Here is a 21,051-nt window from a genome sequence, read left to right on the forward strand (position 1 = left end):
ATGAAGGAAGCTAGGTGGTGCACTGGGCCTGGAGTCAGGAAGAACTGTCTTCCAATCCAGCCTCAGACACTTACTACTTGTATGACCCTGAGCAAGTCACTTCACCTCTGTTTGCCTTAATTCACTGGAGAAGGAAATGGCTAACCACTCCACTATCTTTGCCAAGAAAACCCCACAGACAGTATTGGTATGATATGGTTCACAGGGTCAAAAAGAGTTGAACATTAGTGAATGATGACTGAACAACTACAGATTTACAGTTGGGGTGTGAGACGGAATCAGAAAAGACCTCATGTAGGAAGTAGCGCCTCAGCTGAGTTCTAAGAACAAACAACAACAACATCAGAAGCTAGAGATTTTAAGACGTGGAGACCAGGTAGGGAGTGTATTGCCCACATATAGGCTTTGCAAAGGCACAAAGATGGGGGGTGGACTGTTGTTGAACTGGAAGAAGTCATTTGACTAGATTGTAGAAAATATCAAGAAGAGCAGAATTTAAAGCTAGAAAGATGGGTTTGAGCCAGGCTGTGAGGAGTTTTCTACCAAATGAAGATTTTTTTATTTGATCCTAGATTTTAGAAAGGGATATTTACTAAGATGATAGATATAGTAACAACAGCTGGTACAAAACAACCCCCCCCCCAAAAGAAGTCTGTGACCCACAAGTACAGATAGAGTCCAGGGGAAAGCTTAGCAAGTAGATGTGAAGGTATAACCCGCAGCTCCTGGTTCCTAAAAGTCTTCTCCCATTTGTCGTATGCTCAAGAAGTTCCCCTTAAAAATAATGGATCCATATCTGTCTGTCCTTGGACCTTAGTGCAGACATTGCTGCAACTGGCAGCTATGGGGGTCTGACAGGCAGGGGAGGGAAGGGGCAGGGGGTGTGAGGGTGCTGTGCTCAGATGCTGGTGAGAAGATGGGAAGTTCAGAATCCTCTGCACCCTTTAGAGCTCATAAAGTCCTCCTCTGGCCCAGGTGTGGTGGGGAGGGAGACTTGTCTATGGCTGAAGTGGAAGACTATGTTTTCTGACAGGAGTTTCCATCTCAAGAGGTTCAATAAGAGTGCCACTAGCTTCTGGATTGAATCCCTTTTCAACTTGCTTGATAATTTATAGATGATCCTTGAAGCATGACACAAATTTCCTTGACCTATGCAAACATGATTCTTGTGCAACTCATTCTAGTTCAAAAGACTTTTTACACTTAATGATAATAGCTAGCACTTATAGGTTTAAGGTTTACAAAATACTTTAGATATGTTAACTTATTTAATTCTCAGAATAACTCTGTAGGTGGGTGCTGTTATCTCCACTTCACAGATGAGTAAACTAAGGCTATGAGGGCTTAAGTGACTTGTCCAGGGTCATCCAGCTAGGATATATATATATATATATATATATACATATACACACACACACACATACACACATATACACACATACATACATATATATACACATATATATACATATATACATACATACATACATACATATATATATATATATATATATATATATATATAAAGCTAGATTCAAATTCAGGCATTCTGGACTCCAAGTCCTGAATGAGGCCACCTACTGCCCTCTAAGTCTAAGGCCTATGATTGAATTGATTAGGCCTCTCATCACTTTCTTGAAGTGGGGTGGGGTTGAGTAAATCAAACAACCCCACCCATATATAGGCTAACAGCCAACACTTCTTCATTAAAAAAGAAGGCATGCCAGACTAACCTCATTTCTTATTTTGATAATATGAGTAGACTGGTTGGTCAAATGAATACTACAGATACAGGTAGAATATATAGGTATTCAGAAAAGGCTTTGACAGAATTTCTCATGTTATCATTGTGAACAGTATAGAGAGATATGAGCCAGATGATAGTACAGGTAGAGATATTCAAAACTGGTTCAATGAACAGATCCAAAGTATAGTCATTAATGGATTGATGACAACTTGGGATCTAGCTTGTTTAAAATGTTTATTACTAACTTGGATAAAGCATAGACAGAGGCTTGCCAAATTTGGATGAAGAGATCAATTTCAAGACAAATATTAACATTGTTGGAAAGATGGCCAAATCTAATGAGATGAAATTTAATGGGGATACATGTAAAAACACTTATAATTGAGTACCAGAAGATATCAACTTTATAAGTACGAGGTAAGAAATGGCCAAATACCAAATTATTTGAAAATGTTTTAGGGGCTGTAGTAAACCACAAGCATAATATGAGTGATCAGTGTTATTTGGCAGTTGAAAAAACTAATGTGATTTTGGGTCCCATCTAGAAAGGTGTAGCCTATGGAACAAGCAAGATAAGACTCAATTAGATCACATTTGGATTACTGGGTTCAGTTTTGAGTGCTACATATTAAGAGGGACACTGACAAACTGGAGAGCATCCCAGAGCATGATCAAGATGATGAGGGGCCAAGAAACTATCCAGTATGAAGACGGGGAGAAATGGAAGACATGATAGCTGTACTCAAGTATTTAAAGAAAGGGCAGCCATGTGGAAGAGGCTCTAGGCAGAGGTCAAGACAAGGATCAATAGGTAAAAGTCTCAGAGAAGCACATTTGGGTACGTCATAAGGAAATAGCTGCTTTGGGAGATATGGGGTAATTTTTACTGGAGGGCTTCAAGCATAGGCTAGATGACCACTAGTTGTAGATGTTAGAGATAGAATTACTGTGGACCCTTCCAGTGCTAAGATTTTAAATTGCATGTTCGATTGAATTGAATTTTGCAGATGTGATATTCTATGTAAGTGTTCCTTAGTTAAGTGTCTAAAAAGTGGATCTGTTATTTAGATCACAAGGAAATTTCAAGGATAAATTTGAAAATGTCTATAAAATGTTTTGTATCCCTTAGAGATAAGAACTATATAAAAGTGGGTCAACATCATTCTGTATTTCTCAAGATAAGTTAAAAGAGAACACTTTAGGTTCACTTTGTGAATTAAAAATGTATACCAGGATTTAACAAAAATTAAATTTCTTGCAGAGATCCTATTGAACAAAGAAAGCTACTGCTAATATAGACTTGTAAATGAAAGAGATGATATAAAAGATCTTGCTATCCAACTTCATTTCTTTTGGAGGAGTAGTGGAGGGTGGGGGCTGGGGGGTGGGGGGTGGGGGGTGGGGGGAGGTCGACTCCATCAAGTTACTGGTAACTATGAGCAACATTCTGATCACAGGCAAACACAAGTGAGGGAAGCTAGATTCTCAGTAGGAAAACTGAAGGCTTTAAGCTTGGCAGTTGGGTTGTGTTAACTACATATTTAGTAAATGATCGAGCTTGAATCTCTAGTTGCAGACTCTACTTTTGCCCTTCTCCAATAATACAGGGGGATGTCAGATTCCCAACAAACTGTAGATTGTGAGAAAGTTTGAAGGGAAGATTCCTATTGACTATATTGTAAAGTAGTAATGGTTCTTTTGGCTCACAGAACACAGTTCTTTTCACCCCGTGATCCAAATAAGAACACTACAGATTTTCAAGCTTTCTTCTAAGCCTGAGCTTGAAAACATTGAAAACACAATGGTGACAGCGGAGCCATCAGTTACAGTAACCCTACCTCAGGCCTATATTTTGAACTTGGTTTACTTTAGGAATGGGTTTTTGTTCTATCACTTTCCCACTCTCCTGGCCCAGCTTGTCCTCTCTTTTTTTTCAAGGTTCATTCCACAATTATTATTTAAACTCTGTAATCTGCTTTTTATCTGCCTGGTGAATGGGTTTATGGTTCAGCTCAGGCCTCATTATGCAACAGGAAGAAGCAAAGAGATAATAGCACTGTTGATCACTTTCCGTGAAGCATTTCACTGCCCCTTAGTAATCCACAGCTTCACTCTGCAAAGCACTCTACTTAGATGGGCTGTGATTTCATTTAGGAAAGTTTATCTTCTAAATCAGTTGCCCTATACCTGGCCTTCAAAAGTACTTTTTAAAAAATTCCAGAAGCATACTCAGATTTTTATCATGGATTTGCATTGTTGAAACACAGCTGTCTCTAAAAGAGTAGGAGAGAATGGAACCTTCTTTTCTAGTATATAAGGTTATAAGAGCTATTTATTTTCAGGTTTCTTTTGTCTGCCACTGCTGAGAAGACTTTGGGAGATTGATGTCTTCTTTATTGTAAAGACATCTGAGAGAATGAGTCCAAAAGGAGCCCTTGCCACTTGGCCCTTTCTCAACACTGAGATTAAATATTCTCAAACCATTTTCTATAAGTATAAGCTCTTTTTTTGGACAGGAGTTTTTAAGGTCAACACTTGTTAGTCACCGATATTAAGCTTGAAACAGTCCTATTGAGCAAGGAAAAGTAACTTAGAAAAAGTAAAGCTGTACAGCAGTGGGTTTCCCACATGAAGCAAAAAGAAGAAAGTGTCTCAGGCAAAAAATAAGATTTCCTCTCTTTGGTTCTTCTCTCTGCTAGTATACAATTAAGCCTGATACCTCTATTAACACTTTCCCATGATCACGTGTGGCAGATTGTCTTTGATTCTTCATGACATCATGTTTATACTCTAAGAGGAGGATAGTTTTACCTGAATTCTTTGCCACTTTTCTCACAATCAGACTGACAAATGGTTCTTGATGGGGGCTCAGTAGTGCTTTTGCTATTTCCATCTTTTCCATCTTCACTACTCCCATTTCCTTTTTTTTTTCAGGGCAATGAGGGTTAAGTGACTTGTCCAGGGTCACACAGCTAGTAAATGTCAAGTATCTGAGGCCAGATTTGAACTCAGGTCCTCCTGAATCTAGGGTCGGTGCTTTATCCACTGCCCCCACCACCTGGCTACCATGCTCCTATTTCCTTTTAAGTCTGCTCAAGATAGGAGTTGTGATGAGACCAATGAAGATTGCCTTCTTCCTTTGAAGCTTTTGTTTATCTCCTTTGTATACATTTTATTAGGTTGGCTTTAGCATCTGTAAAATGTGAAGGTTGGACTAGATGATAGTGTTCTTTCTTCCAGGGTCCTGAAGTTCTCCAGTTATGTGTCTTTTCCCTAACAGGACCCAATACTACCTAATAGCAAATGTATTTTTTTTTTTTTGGTTTTGCGGGGCAGTGGGGGTTAAGTGACTTGCCCAGGGTCACACAGCTAGTAAGTGTCAAGTGTCTGAGGCCAGATTTGAACTCAGGTACTCCTGAATCCAGGGCTGGTGCTCTATCCACTGTGCCATCTAGCTGCCCCTACGTATCATTTTAAAGATGACTAAACTGAAGTTCAGAGAGGGTGACTTAGTTCAGGCTTCAGGATTTCTGATTTCTGATTCTGATTTCTAACCCCTCTGCCCATTCAGGCTTTCTCATTCTCTTAAAAAGTTACTATGTGGACTCCATAGCCTTTTAAATTGTTGATCTTTTAGATTGCACAAAAGCCATTTCTTATTAATGATTTAAATTTTATTGTTTTTAGTTCTGAGAGGAGGTCCCCTCACTGGAACCTACAGGCTACGACAATTTCACCTTCACTGGGGCTCCACCGATGATCATGGCTCTGAGCATGTAGTAGATGGAATGAAATATGCAGCAGAGGTAAGACACCTGAATATATATTCAGGGCTTAATGTAGAGAAGGTACTTAACTATTTGGTATGATTTGAGGAGTACTAAAAAGAGTTTCTTGCCCAACCCAGGTGCCACAGTGCCTTAAATTCCAGTATTCTTACTTTTGGGCTAGGTAACACCCTCTCCAGGAACTTGAAGACATAAACACTGGCAAGAAGACAAAATGATTCCTATTTAAGAGGGCACGATGCTTTACTTAGAAAACCCTAGAGAATGAGTCATGATTTATAGCTTTAGTAAAGTACCAGGATGCAAAAATAAATCAACAAAAATCATTAGCATCTCTATATAGTGCTCACAAAAATTGGAAGGAAATGATAGAGAAAATTTATTCAAAATAACCACAAAATGCACAATCTAAAGCATTTAGGATTTAACCTACCAGACACATGTAGGGCTTAAATAAATAAAACTATAAAATATTCTTTATAAAAATTAAGGAAGACAAGTAATTGGAAAGACATTTATTGTTCATGATTAAGCTGGGTCAACATAATAATGATGATGCTACTTCAATTAATTCATAGGCTTAGTGCTATAACAATCAAATTTTTGAGGGATTACTTTATGGAATGATAAAATAATGACAAAATGTATTAGCAGGAATAAGATGACTAGGATAATGAGAAATCATCATCACCATCATCATCAAAGGAATGAAAAGGGCCTGATATGATCAGGTCTTAAATCATAGTATAAAGCAGTTAGAGAAAAGCTATTTACAGGCTAAAATATACAAAAATAGATTAGACTAGATAAGCAGCTAGTCAACATGCATTCACTAAGCCCTTAATATGTACTGGTCACTGTGCAAAGTGCTAGGGGTACAAAAAAAGTGCATAAGCAAGATCCCCCAGGGCAAAAGAGCACATTTACCCAATATTAAATAAACTTTGTTGGAAAAATTGCATAAAAATATGTTCAAATCAGTATTTTATACCATATACCACAGTGAATGCCAAATGGATTAGTGGCTTAAATGTAAAAAGCCCCCCCACACACACACATTTGAGAACAGTTACTGTTTACAACTTAGATTGGGGGATGGGAATTCATAACCAAATGAGAAATAGACACAATCACAGCAGAAGGAAGATGTTGAGTGGAGAAAAAACACACAAAACTGAAAAAAACTGATGCTGATCAATCTATCTATCTACATATATTCATATAATAAATTGACAGAAATATGTAATGAAGCCTTTAATCAATAGATAAGTGGCCATAGGATATGAACAAATAATTTTCAAAAGAATAAATGCCAAATATCAGAAGCAATTTTAAAAAAATGTCCCCAAACATTAATAATAGAAAAACAAATTAAAATAATTCTATGATTTCCCCTCCTTTCTATCAAATTGACAATGATTAAAGCAGTTAGGTAAAAAATAGTATTCTAGGATAAGCATATTGACATTCTTGAAACTATGAAATGGTCTAAATGTTTTTGTAAGCAGTTTGGAATTATATGTGAAAAGTCATTATGTTATTCATGCCTTTTTACTCAGCATTCCTTCTATTAGACACATACTTTAAGAAAGGTTAAGTCAGAATGATAGGACCTCTATATTACAAAATATTCATAACAGCACTTTTTGTGGTAGCAAATATCTGGTGACTAAATGAGTGCCTAATTGACTAGCTGATGGCCAAACAACTTTGTGGCAAAGGAATATAGTTGTGCTATAAGAAATTGCAAATATGAGAAGTTCAGAGAAACAGGAAAATTTGTATAAATTGATACAGAGTAAAGCAAATTGAAACAGTAGAACTATATGCATACCATATATATATATATATATATATATATATATATATATATATAGTGATAATTGTGATTTTTTGTTTTGGTTTGGTTTTTTGGTTGGGTAATGAGGGTTAAGTGACTTGCCCAAGGTCACACAGCTAATAAATGTCAAGTGTCTGAGGTCGGATTTGAACTCAGGTCCTCCTGACTCCAGGGCTAGTGCTTTATCCACTGAGCCACCTAGCTGCCCCCTGATAATTGTGATTTAAAAAAATATATTGTTTGATGTTGTTATAAATAATAGAGCTCCAATATGTAGTCACTTAGGTTAAATGGGCCTATTGATCATAAACACATAACAATGACAGATGAGCTATACCTTTCCACTGTCCTGACTCATTCTGACTCTGTGTCAAACAAGTAAATGACCATGGTTCCTAATTGGACAGCTCAGCTGATAGCAGTGGCTGAGGCAGAAGACCCAGGGGTCCCTGATTATCAACTCAAACCCTACCCCTGCCAATTTCTACCTGTGTCCAAAATGAACCTTCTCATGTAATTGAAAAAAAAATTATCAGGCAAAACCAAACACAACCACCATGTCTGACCACATATGTAACATTCCTCACTCACTGCCTTCTATCTTTCTACTGAGAAGGGGTAAGGGTGATTCATCATCTGTCCTCTAGCACCAAGACTAGTTATTGCATTTAATTGGTTTGGCAGCCATTAAACATTGAATAAACATACATACATAGGCTATATTTGACCTCATGGCTCATGTTACAGCAAAGATTTGAGTTTGAGGATTTATAGGAAATTGGTACTTTGGAAGCTAGAACAAGCATGAGATTTATTAACATGAGGTGCAGCAAGCAGGCAAAATCAAGGCACACACACATATATACATATATAGACACTCTATATGGCAATAAAGAGGTTAAGCCACATAACAAAGCCAGAGGCACTCATTTAAGAAAAGGAGACATGTAACTGTGTCAAAGATTTCAGTGGGAGTACACAGTAGGAGTAGGATCTGAACAGAGAAGTTTTATACTTTAAATATGGGTTTGGTTGAGAATAGGTTAATCAATGCCAGATATGGAAGGGGCATTCCTAATCAGACCCAGAGGCAGTACGTTATTTAACAAAGCTATCTTGGCATCTTTCAAGCTGCAATTTTCAAGCACTTGTGGATAATTTTTAACATGTGCATGGAGGGCAACTTTTTGGAAGAGAGGATTTATGGAGCATTTTGTTACAGAGAATACATTTTTTTTTGGTAGTCAATAAACAATTGTCAGCCTGGGATATTTGATGCTTACTACCCATGTGACATTGGACAAGTCACTTAATATATTTCGACCTCATTTTCTTCATCTTTAAAAAGAGAAGGTTGGACTGGATGATCTCAGAGGTTCCTTTCAGCAGTAATAATCATAGTAATAACTGGCATTTATACGGCACTTCTAAGATTTATAAAACGATGTTATCATTTGATCTATGATCTTGGATGGAGGAACTCTAGATAAAGAATCTTTCATTTTCTGCACTTTTTGGTCCATTGTATGACTCTAAAGATGTTGTCTGTTATAGAATTATCATTTGGGAAAACTTACTGATACTTGTCTTCACCCTTCATCTACGATGCCCTTAATTATTTAGAGTCTATTAATAAAAACCTTGTTAAGGATGGAAAATAGGCACATGGGTTAGTCATTGATGTTTTCTTAGTCAGTTTTTTTCCAGTAGTAATAACATCCCTGATTTTTTTGCTCTATGAGTTTGGCATCATTCCCTCTTAAAGATATTTTAAGAATTGCTTCCTTCATGAGTTCACAATCTGACCAGCTTCAGCATAAACTCCCTCTCTGTATACTTGATCTATGTCAGTTGGTTTAACCTGTCTTTGTTTTCTTCAGTGCAGCTTCTACTTCTTCAAACAGCACATATAGGATTGTGTTGATGGAGTCTAAACAGAGGCTTTTCTGTCATTGAGAAAATAGTTTTTTTATGACTATCTCAATAGACTGCATCTTTTGTTTTTTTGTCTGCTGTCTTCTAATTTTTACTATTTAATAGTCTCTCTATAATAAACTTTTTGAGGACATGTTTTCCCTCTGTTGTCTCTCACTGTTTGATGAGACACCCCCTCTCATAAACTTCCTGAGTCCATTTCTGTAAGATTTTTCTTTCTTTTGTTTTCTTTTTTTTTTTTTTGATGAGGCAATTGTGGTTAAGTGACTTGCCCAGGGTCATACAGCTCGGAAGTGTCAAGTGTCTGAGGCCACATTTGAACTCAGGGCCTCCTGAATCCAGGGCCAGTGCTCCATCCACTGTGCCACCAGCTGCTCCCACTTCTGTAAGATTTTATGGATAAGTTTATATTCTAACTGATGTTGCTTTTGTCTTTCTTAACTCTCTACTTGTCAAGATCAGGTATTCACTGACTGATGTCTTGATTCTTTTAGTTTACTTTTTGTTACTATTGATTTACATTGGTTAAATTTCCTTGGGAAATGAGGATAGTCCCTGTTGACCAGATCTTCTGATTTATATTTTAATTTGGTGTTGATTTTGATCTTTGACATAGCAGGTTGATGGTCTGACTGTACGTGTGTCCAGTTTGGAAATTAGTCAGTTATTTCCTCTTTGTTAAGAGATGATCATTTTTTGGGTGGAGGAAGGAGTCAGCATGATATTATGAAAAGCACAGTTCCTAGGAGGGAGGGGAGGGGAGTGTACAAACATTTATTCAACAACAATTATGAGCCAGGCACTGTGCTAAGTATTCTACAAATATTATCTCAATTGATTATGAGAGAACATGGATTCAAATCCCAACCCTGGTGCTTACTATAAATCTGTGACCTTGGGCAAAATACTTAACTTCTCTGGGCCTGTGTTTCTTTATCTGTAAAATGAAAGGGTTGGTCTTATGACCTTTGAGATCTTTTCCACCTGTGGTTCTAAGAGCCAATGAGGGGAAATACTATTTGTTGTTTAAATTTTCCAGGGCCTAACAAACCTCTTCTTGAAGAAAATATTTTCAGTGTATATCCATAATATTTATGTGTTTGAGGCTTCTGTGTATTTTACAATGTCTTTGCTCATATTTTTTTTCTTGAGCCACATTTTTTAATATACTGTTCTTCCCTTTGTTCACTATTGCATTGAAGTCAAAAAATATTAATGTATATTTTTAATTTAAAGGGACTTATAAAGTTCCTCATAGAGTTTTGCTACCCTTTTGTAGACATTGATGATTTTTTTTTTACAAATGCTTATCATGAGCTCTGAAATACAAGGTGACCAAATATTCTATCAAGTGAAATTTGTCACTTTTAAAGGCAAGCTAAAACCAACTTTGCTATTTCCTTTATTTCTCTAAGGAGCATTTGTTATTCATCCAGGTGTAACTTTCTTTTGCATTCTTACTTCATTTATTGCAAGGGTTCTTAATCTAGGGTCCTTGAACTTAAAAAAAATTATAACTATTTCATTATCATTGGTTTCTTATATGTTTCATTTTATGCATTTAAAAACATTATTTTGAGAAGGAATCCTTAGGTTTTACCAGGCTTCCAAAAGGATCTATGACGCAATAAAGGTTAAGAACCCTTCATTTATAGTAGGCATGTTAAGACTTATAAGAGTAATTGAGCTGATTCAATTTATCCAGTGGTGTGTACTTTCCTTCACTGGACAAGCATCCTATATTTATAATACCAAAAGTTAAGGTAATATTAATATAAGGCCTAAAAAAAAATCATGAAAACACTAGCAGAGGAATTTAATCATGTCACTTATCAACTTTAATATTATCACTATAAATGAAACCAGAGTGTAAAAAAAATATTACACTTGAAAAGAAGGATGGGAGGGGCAAGCAGGATGGAACAAGCATTTATTAAGCACCGGCTATATGCTCAGAGATTCCTCCTTAGAAGGGAAAATGAAAGACTTGCCAGAGTTGGTTTTATCCTGATCCCAAGACAAAAAGAAGCACCACTTCATGAGATAATCTTAGCGATCTGCTATATTTTAGATTTAGCCCTCAGACCCCATGTGGCTATCTTGTAGCACCTCTTTCATGAGAAGGCACCTTTTTGTGGGATACATGATCATTTTTTTCCCCACTTAGCTGGATCACAGATTCAAAGTTAGAAGGGACCTTAGAGGTCTAGAAACTACCCTCCTTTGTTTAAAGATGATGAAACCAAGACTCAAAGAGGTTTAATGACTCCCCCAAGGCAACATAGATAGCAAGTATCAGAGCCAGAATTCGAACTAAAGTATCTTGGCTCCCATTCAACCCAGTTTTCATTGTCCCATGCTGCTTCCATTTCTGTCTCTATCAAAACATATGTGAAAGAAGTGGGAGGAAGGCCTGAACTGAGGGCCATTTATATTTTCCATTGTCATTTGGGTTGTGGCCAAATAATTCATCCCTTTGTGGCCTGCCTACTAATAATGAGCCTCTCTGAACTAAGCTATACTGGTTCTCAGAAAGCTGACACTGTTAGTTGCTGTTTGGTCTACAAAGGACAGCTGGATCTTGAACTCAAGTGGCAGATCCATCAAGAGCCCAGCCCCCATCACAAGGCATCAGAATAGGACTGCAGAATCAGACGTCAGGTTTTGAAAGGATAGATTCAGATTCAGGTCTTGAAAGGACACCTGGGAATCACTTAGTCTCTTCATTATTTTTCTTATACATCAATAATATTACTGAAAGTGGTGCTGCTTCAGAATAAAAGAGACTGTGAGAGATATAGTTTAAATATAGGGTGCCCTGGGGACAGCTAGGTGGCACAGTGGATAAAGCACTGGCTCTGGATTCAGGAGGACCTGAGTTCAAATCCAACCTCAGACACTTGACACTTACTAGCTGTGAGACCCTGGGCAAGTCACTTAACCCCCATTGCCCCACAAAAAAAATGAAAAAAAAATATAAGGTGTCTCAAAAATCTTAGCAGTTCTTAACTTCTATAACTTTAGAAATATAAAAACTTCCCCAAAATCAAAAAATTAAATGTTTACATTTCTCTTGTACTTATTTATTAGTTTTGTGAATTTTGAATAATTTGAATAATAAAATTATTCAGAACCTGTTGCTCAGAGCTGGACCCAAGTCTGGAACTTGCAGAACTCAGACCAGGAAGGTAGTGATAAGACTTTGCCTTGGATAAGACCACTCTGGAAGTACAGAAAGCATCCAGGTCTTTATTCTGAACTGTCTGTCCCAGAGATCCAGAGATAACACGATACTTAAACCCTCCAAAAAGCAGCAGGACCAGCCCAGATATTCCCTCCAGAAGTATTCAGAGCCTAGCCCTAATATAAAGTTCAAAGTCTGGAAGTATGTATTGTTTACATAGATGTAGGCTATTTCATAACAAAAACTGAACTGGAAAATAGGTGGTAGAAAAAAATGAAGAATTGTTGAGTAACCCAAAAGCCATGTTGAGAGAGAGAGAGAGAGAGAGAGAGAGAGAGAGAGAGAGAGAGAGAGAGAGAGAGAGAGAGAGAGAGAGAGAGAAATTTAAGAGAAATTTGTTCAGATCTTTTAGAACCAGAGAGTAGTAGAAGGAATCCACTGAGAACTTCCTGAAAGAAATCCCCAAATGAAAACGCCAAAGAACATCATAGCCAAAATCCAGAGCTTCCAGATCAAAGAAAAATTACTGAAAACAGCCAGAAAGAAAGCGTTCAAGTACTGAGGAGTCATTGTCTGAGATCATAAAGGGAGTCTCATTAGACAGAACAACTAGGAGTGGTTCTGTTATCTCTCTCTCTCTCTCTCTCTCTCTCTCTCTCTCTCCCTCTCTCTTTTTTTTTTCAGGGCGGTGAGGGTTAAGTGACTTGCCCAGGGTCACACAGCTAGTAAGTGTCAAGTGTCTGAGGTCGGATTTGAACTCAGGTACTCCTGAATCCAGGGCCAGTGCTTTATCCACTGCGCCACCTAGCTGCCCTTCTGTTATTTCTTGATAATCTTAAAAGAACAATGGAAATCAAAAGAAAGGAATAAGCTAAAGGAAAGAGAATGGAGGGTTAAGGAAAAGTCTCTCACAAAATCAGTATTTGCAATTAGAAGTCTAGAAACAAGGAGGGAGAGTTGGAGGAGCAGTGGATTTTTTTTTTCTGTAACAAACATTTATTTTATTTTTTCCAGTTATGTGTAAAGGTAGTTTTCAACATTCATTTTCATAAAATTTAGAGTTCCAAATTTTTCTCCTTCCCTTCTTTTCCTCCCCCCTCCACAAGACAGCAACCAATCTGATAAAGGTTACATATGTACATTCCACAAGTGCTCCTTTTTTTTTTTTTTTTTTTAGTCTGTGTTCGATCAATATCAGTTCTTTCTCTGGGAGTGGATAGTATGCTTCAACATTAGTCCCTTGGGATTGTCTTAGAGCATTTTATTGCTGAGAATAGTTAAGTCATTCACAATTGCTGATAGAACAATACTTCTGTCACTATGTACAATGTCCTCCCAGCTCTGCTCACTTCACTATACATCACTTCATATGAGTCTTTTCCAGGTTTTTCTGAAATCATCCTGCTTGTCATTTCTTATAGCACAATAATATTCCATTACAATCATAGACCATAGCTTCTTCAGTCATTCCCCAATTAATGGACATTCCTTTGATTTCTAATTCTTAGCCACCACAAAGAGTGGGGCAGTGGATTCTTGAACTTCACTGTCATCTGAACTAGTCAAAAGAGAGACAAATACACATGCACACACATAGTTGGTTACAGAAATAGATTTTACTCAACAAAGGAAATAGGAAGAAAAGAGGAGTAGGGAGAAGGGGAAATCAGAGGAAGGGTAGATTAAGGGAGAGATTAGTTCTGAAGAAAACAAACTTTGTTGTTTAGTTGCCCTACTCTTTGTGGCCTTTTTTGGGATTTTTTTTTTTTTGGCAAAGATACTGGAGTGGTTTGCTATTTCCTCTTCCAGCTTATTTTATAGATGAGGAAACTGAGGCAAACAGGGTCAAGTGATTTGCCCAGGATCACATAGCTAATAGATGTCTGACCTAGACTTGAACTCAGGTCTTCCTGACTTCAGGCCCAGCACTCTACCCCCTGTGCTGTTTAGCTGCCAAAAACAAACTTTAAGACGGACCAAAAATATTTATAGCTCTTTTTCAGTTTCTTCTTTGTTTTTGTTTGTTTTTTGTTTCTTTCTTTTCTTTTTTTTTTGCAGGGCAATGAGGGTTAAGTGACTTGCCCAGGGTCACACAGCTAGTAAGTGTTAAGTGTCTGAGGCTGGATTTGAACTCAGGTCCTCCCGAATCCAAGACCAGTGCTTTATCCACTGTGCCACCTAGCTGCCCCCTATAGCTCTTTTTTAAAGAATCAGAAACTGAGAGGGAACTCATCAATTGGAGAACAGTTGAATAAATTATGCTATATAATGTGATGGAATAATATTGTACAATAAAAATAAATATAATAGAGGAGATGGTTTCAGAGAAACCTGGGAAGAATTGAGCAGAACCAGGAGAACAGTTTACACAATGACCACAATATTATAAAGACAAACTACTTTGAAAGACTTAGAGACTCTTATCAGCATCATGACCAACCAGGATTCTAGAGGACCAGTGATGAAACATGTTACCCAGTTCCTTACAGAGAGATGATGAAAGACTCAAAGTACAAAATGAAACATTTTTCTTGGGGAGGTAGAGATATGGCGAATGAGGAAACTTGTTTTGTTTGACTATACACTTTATAATGGGTTTTGTTTTTCCTTTCTCAATTAGGGCAGGAGGGAGTGGGAGGGAAGGAAAGATTTTTGCTGATTGAAAAATGTTAATTAAAAAAGAAAGTTAAGTGAATAGCTTCTTCCATATTTAGAACTCTATTTGAAGTTATCTTATGCTCAATATATCCTAGGTAAGTTAGATGGGTCACTCCCTATGCCAAATGCTTTACTAACTTCTTTGCCTAATGAATTTATACCTATCACTTAAACCCCACCTCTTACATGAAGCCTCCCATGATTCCCACCTTGGAATAAACATAGAACAAGGTTCTATGTCTCTCCCATCTACTAATCATGTAATATTTTGTATTAGAGTTGTATCTTATTATCATCTTATTAGAATAGAAGCTCATGAGCACAGAGACCAGTTCTTAGCTAAACTTATTCTCTCCCAGGATCTTGCATAAGGCTCTGTTTGTTGAGTGGGCATGAATGATTGCGTAAAAGAAAATCGATTGCAAGCTTAGTTTTCCAAGGAAAGCAAACATAATTTCATTCACTATTATTATATTGGTTTCTGAAAGAAAAGGTGAATAGTATTATTATTGAAAATAATTTGAAAAGTATTGAAAACTTTTCAGGTGGGAAAAATAACCCTTGATTTCTTTCTTAAACAACTAAGATTAGACTAGCTTTCTAACTTGTCATATGATTTGACTCACTGTATAGCAATAAAAGTTAAATCATACAGCTTGGTTTGGCTGTGTTATTGCAAGGTATGTGGGAGGGAGGGGCTTTATTTTTTTTAAAATGTTTTTCATTGTTTCCTATGACCTTTCAAAATGCCATAAATTTTTTTTTTCCTGAGGGAAAGAAAGAAACATAATATCCAGAAGTAGCTGTCTTTCATTTACATGCTCCATTTATTTTTATCACCATAAAGAAGTTATTTCCTTGTTAACTCTTTGATGTTATCGATTACTAAGTAAACTTCTATACAGGTGCCAAGACATTTAAAGAATTTTGACATCCCACTTAGCCCCTCCCTTTCTGAGGATATCTGTGTGTCTCATATGATCCAAATGTATTTTGTTTCACTTGTGCAATTTGTTTAGACTTCTTTGTTTATTCAACCACCCAATGCTGACATTTACCATGTGGTCCAGGACTCATCAGAATTTCCAGTGGCTTTCCTAGCAGCCACTTGTCACTTGCAGATGGTACAGAAAAAGGCAGTTCACTTTTATGAGTTTAAATTGTTGATTTCCTTTAAAAATATGTATAAACACAGCAGAACAACCCTGTAACACCATGCTCTGTAGAGCAGAATTGGATCTGTTAAAGGGAGTCTAAGGGATGAAAAAGCACTGTGAGGAGGTGTCCTCTAAGAGGCTCTGAGGAGAGTATTATTTGGAGGTTGTGATCTCTTTCTTCTTCCTTCTCCTGTTCTCCCCATTTCTACGTCTTCTCTTCTTCCCCTCCCCTCCCATCTCCTCTCCTCTCCTTTCCTCTCTTTTCTCTTCCTTTCTTCTTTTATCCTTTCTCCTCCTCTTCTTCCCCCCTCCCTCTCTCCCTCTCTTTCTCTCTCTTTTCCTCTCCTTCTTCCTCTCCCTCTTCCAAAAGTCTTAGTTCAGTTTTAACTTTAATTTTAGGGACAGCCTGTATATCAAACCTTTGTGGTTTTCAACATTCTAGCATCGTCATTCGTCTCTACTATTACTACTGGTCCAAATTTGGGGTTTGGGGGTATACTTTTCTTTGACATCTCAATTTAGCTTTCCTTTTAAAAATTATTAATAACTTTGCTTTTATATCCTCTTCATTTCCAGATATATCTTTCTCTCTTCCCCTACCCAGCGAACTATCTTTTGTAACAAAGATTAAAAAAAAAAAAGTAGCAGCTAATACATCAGCTACTTCTAGTTGTATATTCAGTATTCCATACCAGTATTCCTCCACCTCTGCAAAGAAGGGAGGGAAGTATATTTTCTTCACCCTTTCCTTATTGTCCCTACCTTTTAAAACTGAATTTCAAGGCTTTTTCAGAATTATTTTTTCTTACTTCTTTAACCCTTATATATTGTGTTTATGATAATAATACTTGACATTTATATAGTGCTTTAAAGTTTCCAGGGTATTTTATATACATGATCTCCTTGAATTCTTACAATAACTCTGAGCTAGACCTCATGAGGCTGACCCTTCATTCTTGGAATGATCTCCCTCATGACTTCCTTCAAGTCCCAGCTAAAATTCCACCTTCTGCAGGGGGTCTTTCCTGATCCTCCTTATTTCTAGTGTCTTCCCTCTGTCAATTATTTCCAATAATAATCGGAATAATTTCCAATAATTTGCCAGGCCCATGTAGGCATTGGTGAGTGGTGATGATGTGAGGTGCCAGTGCCATGGAGATGGCTACAACCAGTGGGTGGAGCACCGTGCTGTTTGTGTAGCCCCAGAGGCTAGTGACCACGCCAAGGATTTAAAAAAAAAAATCTAGCCAAAAGATGGGGTCATAAAAACCTCAAATAACAATTAATTCTTTACATCACTTAATGGAGGATGGACTGGGATAGGCAGAGACTTGTGTCAGCAAAACCAACCAGCAGGCTATTGCAGTGGTCCAGGTGTGAGATAAAGAGGGCCTGAACCAGGGTAGTGGCAGTGTTAGGGGAGAGAAGGGGTCATAGACAAGGGGTGCTACCTAAAGAAGATTGACAGGTTTTGGCAACAGATGGGATACTGGCAGGGTGAAAGAGAGTGAAGAGCTCAGGTGGCAAACCCAGGTTAGGCTGGTATTGTTCTCAACAGTAATAGGGAAGTTAGGAAGAAGGAAAGGCTTTGGGGGAAAGATAATGAGTTCAGTTTTGGACATGATGAGTTTTAGATGTCTACGGGACATCCAGTTGGCAGTTGGAGATGTGAGACTGGATGTGTAAGTAGATCTGAGAGTCTTTAGCATCGAGGTGATAATTGAATCCATGGGATCTGATCAGATTATCAGATAGTATAGAGGGAGAAGGGAAGAGGGCCTAGGACAGAACCTGGTGGGATGTCCAATGTTGACAAGTGTGACATGGATGAAGATTCAGCAGAGGATCCTGAGGAGCTATCAGATAGATGACCTACGATGTCCCTTCCAGATCGAACATTCTCTATGGATCTCTCACTGTTATTAGCCACTTAACAAGGGAACTGTTACATTGCACAGCAGAGCAGTACAAACGGTGTCCCCAAAGGGCTTTCTCAGTGACCCCATGTAGGTGACCTCTTATTTCACTGAGGTATTATTAGGCTGACTAGGCCTCAAACAGTGGTTATAGATAAGATCTGCTCAACTTTCAGCACCACTTATGACAGCAGGAGACTTCTAGGGGGAACCTCAGGCTGGCTCTCTGTCAGCAGTTTATAGCATGTGGCCATGGTTGAAGGTGGGATCAGGAATATCAGTGGGGCAGGCTTAACTGGTCAGTCCACACCTTTTCTATGTTCCATCCCTCAGCATTATGTGACTCTTTGGCCCTCAGCTTTTCATCTGAAATGGATAAAAGTCTGCCAATTCCTTCCAGGGCCCTTTTGAAGAATCAATTATGCATATGAGTATACATAGTATGCAAAATAAGAAATTAGTTATAATTTATCATGTTTTTAATTGTGGTTATCATTACTATTTGAAATTGTATCCTCCCCTTTTAGCTCCATGTGGTTCATTGGAATTCAGACAAATACCCCAGCTTTGTTGAGGCAGCTCATGAACCTGATGGATTGGCTGTTTTAGGTATTTTTTTACAGGTAAGTATAAACTGATTTCATTTATAATATTGAGTCTGGTAACACCACCTGAGTTCTATGCACAAAGTAGACACCTAATCATTTTTCAATGATGAACTAGTCTTAAGGTTTACTTTTCTTCTTTTACAAACTAAATTGAAAAAAGAAGTATTATAATTTATTCATTCAGCACCCTTAAAAGCACCTTAGATACCTATTAAATATTTTACAGATTAAAAGAAAAGGACCCAAGGTCTTAAGAAGCTAAGTCATTTGCTAGGCCTCATTATACAAAAGGCCAGAGACCTAGGCAAGGGTAAAAATCCACACTCTGAATTCCCAGAGTAGATCATGGTGAATAGTACCAGTTCCTTTAAACAGTCAGTGTGGCTTTTTACATTTTTCTTTATCCAAGGAATTCAGTCAGAGAAGTATTTTTTAAATTATTTTTTTTGTGGGGCAATGAGGGTTAAGTGACTTGTCCAGGGTCACACAGCTAGTAAGTGCCAAGTGTCTGAGGCCGAATTTGAACTCAGGTCCTCCTGAATCCAGGGCCAGTGCTCTATCCACTGCACCACCTAGCTGCCTCGAGAAGTTTTTTTTTTACTCTAAAATTTGTCATTATGATGTCTATGAAACTGGCATGGTTCTCCTGGGTTCCAATACCAGTGGCTCTGATAAGGACAGTACTTTTGCCTGTCTAAGACTCCATAACACAGCTAGGGAGAAGGGGTACCTGGGGTTGGAAGAAAGAGAGAGGAGGTGAGGCACAAATGAGTACTGAGTATGGAAGCCCTTCTTTTTTTCAGCATCCACATCTAGATAGTTTCCATGGAGTGGGGGGCAAAGGTGCCAGATTATACTTTGACACCTTAGTCTTAAAAAGTAGATTCAAGATATATAGTTGACTACTAATAATGGCATGACCTAACTAACTAATTAAAGAATAAATCCTTTATTTAGGGTAATGCTGTTAGTCTTCTGACCTAGAAGGTTAGTAATGTTTCTGAGGTCATTTCCACTTTATTTAAAACAAAACAAAACAAAAAGCCCCAAATCTCACTCCTCACATATATGTAAATGAAAGCATCTCCCATTGCTTCTTGAAAATATCTGCCTGGGTCTCCAAATTATAGACAGGAAACTGGAGATACTTTGCCCAATATTTTGACTACAGTGGTAGCCAGTATGATCTGGCAAGTTATATCCCGGTAGAACAGTGAAGGTGTCATGACTGAGGATAGAGCATCAGACTTCTCTCAGAGTCTTAAGAGTTAATTCCATTATTCCATGATGACTCTCTCTCTCACACACACAAAATAGAAGTGCGTGTTGGATTAAGAACTAAACTGCCTATTTGGCTCAGTAATAGTGTAATATTATCTTCTTGTTCTGCCTCATCTGGTATGATAGGGTCAATAAGTAAATGAGAATTTCATTATTGTGTGAACAATCACTCCTTGTTCTGGGTTACATTTGTTTTAAAGAAAATTTGACATTGATAGCTGAAATGTACTGTGACACATGTGTCATCCTGGGGAGCTTCAGTCTCATTTCAACTACATTGTTTTCAGATTGGTGAACATAATCTACAACTGCAGAAAATTACAGATAATTTGGACTCCATTAGGGAAAAGGTAAGTTACCTGTTTTGCTAAGTAGGTAACATGCTTTAGAGGAATATTCTTAGATAAACTTATATGATATGCTAATTCATGTTAACTATTAAAGATAGTTAAAAGAAAAGAAATAGATTTTTAGCAGCCTTGGAATGTACTTGGCCAGTAAGTGAGAAATGATCCATTACTGCCATTCTTTTGTAGACTGTGATGAGTTTTAATTAGCTACAGTAAATGAGTCAATAGTGAATCTCAATATTTATAATTACCCTACTGATGGGGGATATTTGCACATTTAACTTTTGTGGGAATGTTTTAAAGAACTTTTCTATAAATGTGTTTGTTTTAATAAAACAAAATGAAATATTAGTGATTTTTAAGTTTAAGTATATTATACTTAACTATATTATAAGTTTTTAAATAATGTAGTTAAGCCATACTATATAGTTTATGTAACAAACTGTATAAACTTTATCTACATATGTATATATGTGCATATGTATGTATATATATAAATACTTTATATAATCTATTACATAAACTATATGGTATGTTGTCTAGACTATATTTTACTGTACTATATTATACAATAACAAGTAAGTTAC

General features: G+C 37.3%; 1 protein-coding gene across 1 annotated transcript in view; it reads left to right on the forward strand.

Moving 5' to 3' along the window:
* LOC122734390 (carbonic anhydrase 13) overlaps nt 1-21,051 on the forward strand; it is a 44,776-nt gene that overhangs the window by 8,846 nt on the left and 14,879 nt on the right. Inside the window, exons 3-5 of the mRNA XM_043975185.1 lie at nt 5,435-5,553; nt 18,753-18,848; nt 20,402-20,464. Of these exons, the coding sequence (XP_043831120.1) occupies nt 5,435-5,553; nt 18,753-18,848; nt 20,402-20,464 (278 nt within the window). The remainder of the gene's footprint in view (nt 1-5,434; nt 5,554-18,752; nt 18,849-20,401; nt 20,465-21,051) is intronic.

Source organism: Dromiciops gliroides, chromosome 1 (assembly GCF_019393635.1).
Source record: "Dromiciops gliroides isolate mDroGli1 chromosome 1, mDroGli1.pri, whole genome shotgun sequence".
NCBI classification, from domain to species: Eukaryota; Metazoa; Chordata; class Mammalia; order Microbiotheria; family Microbiotheriidae; genus Dromiciops; species Dromiciops gliroides.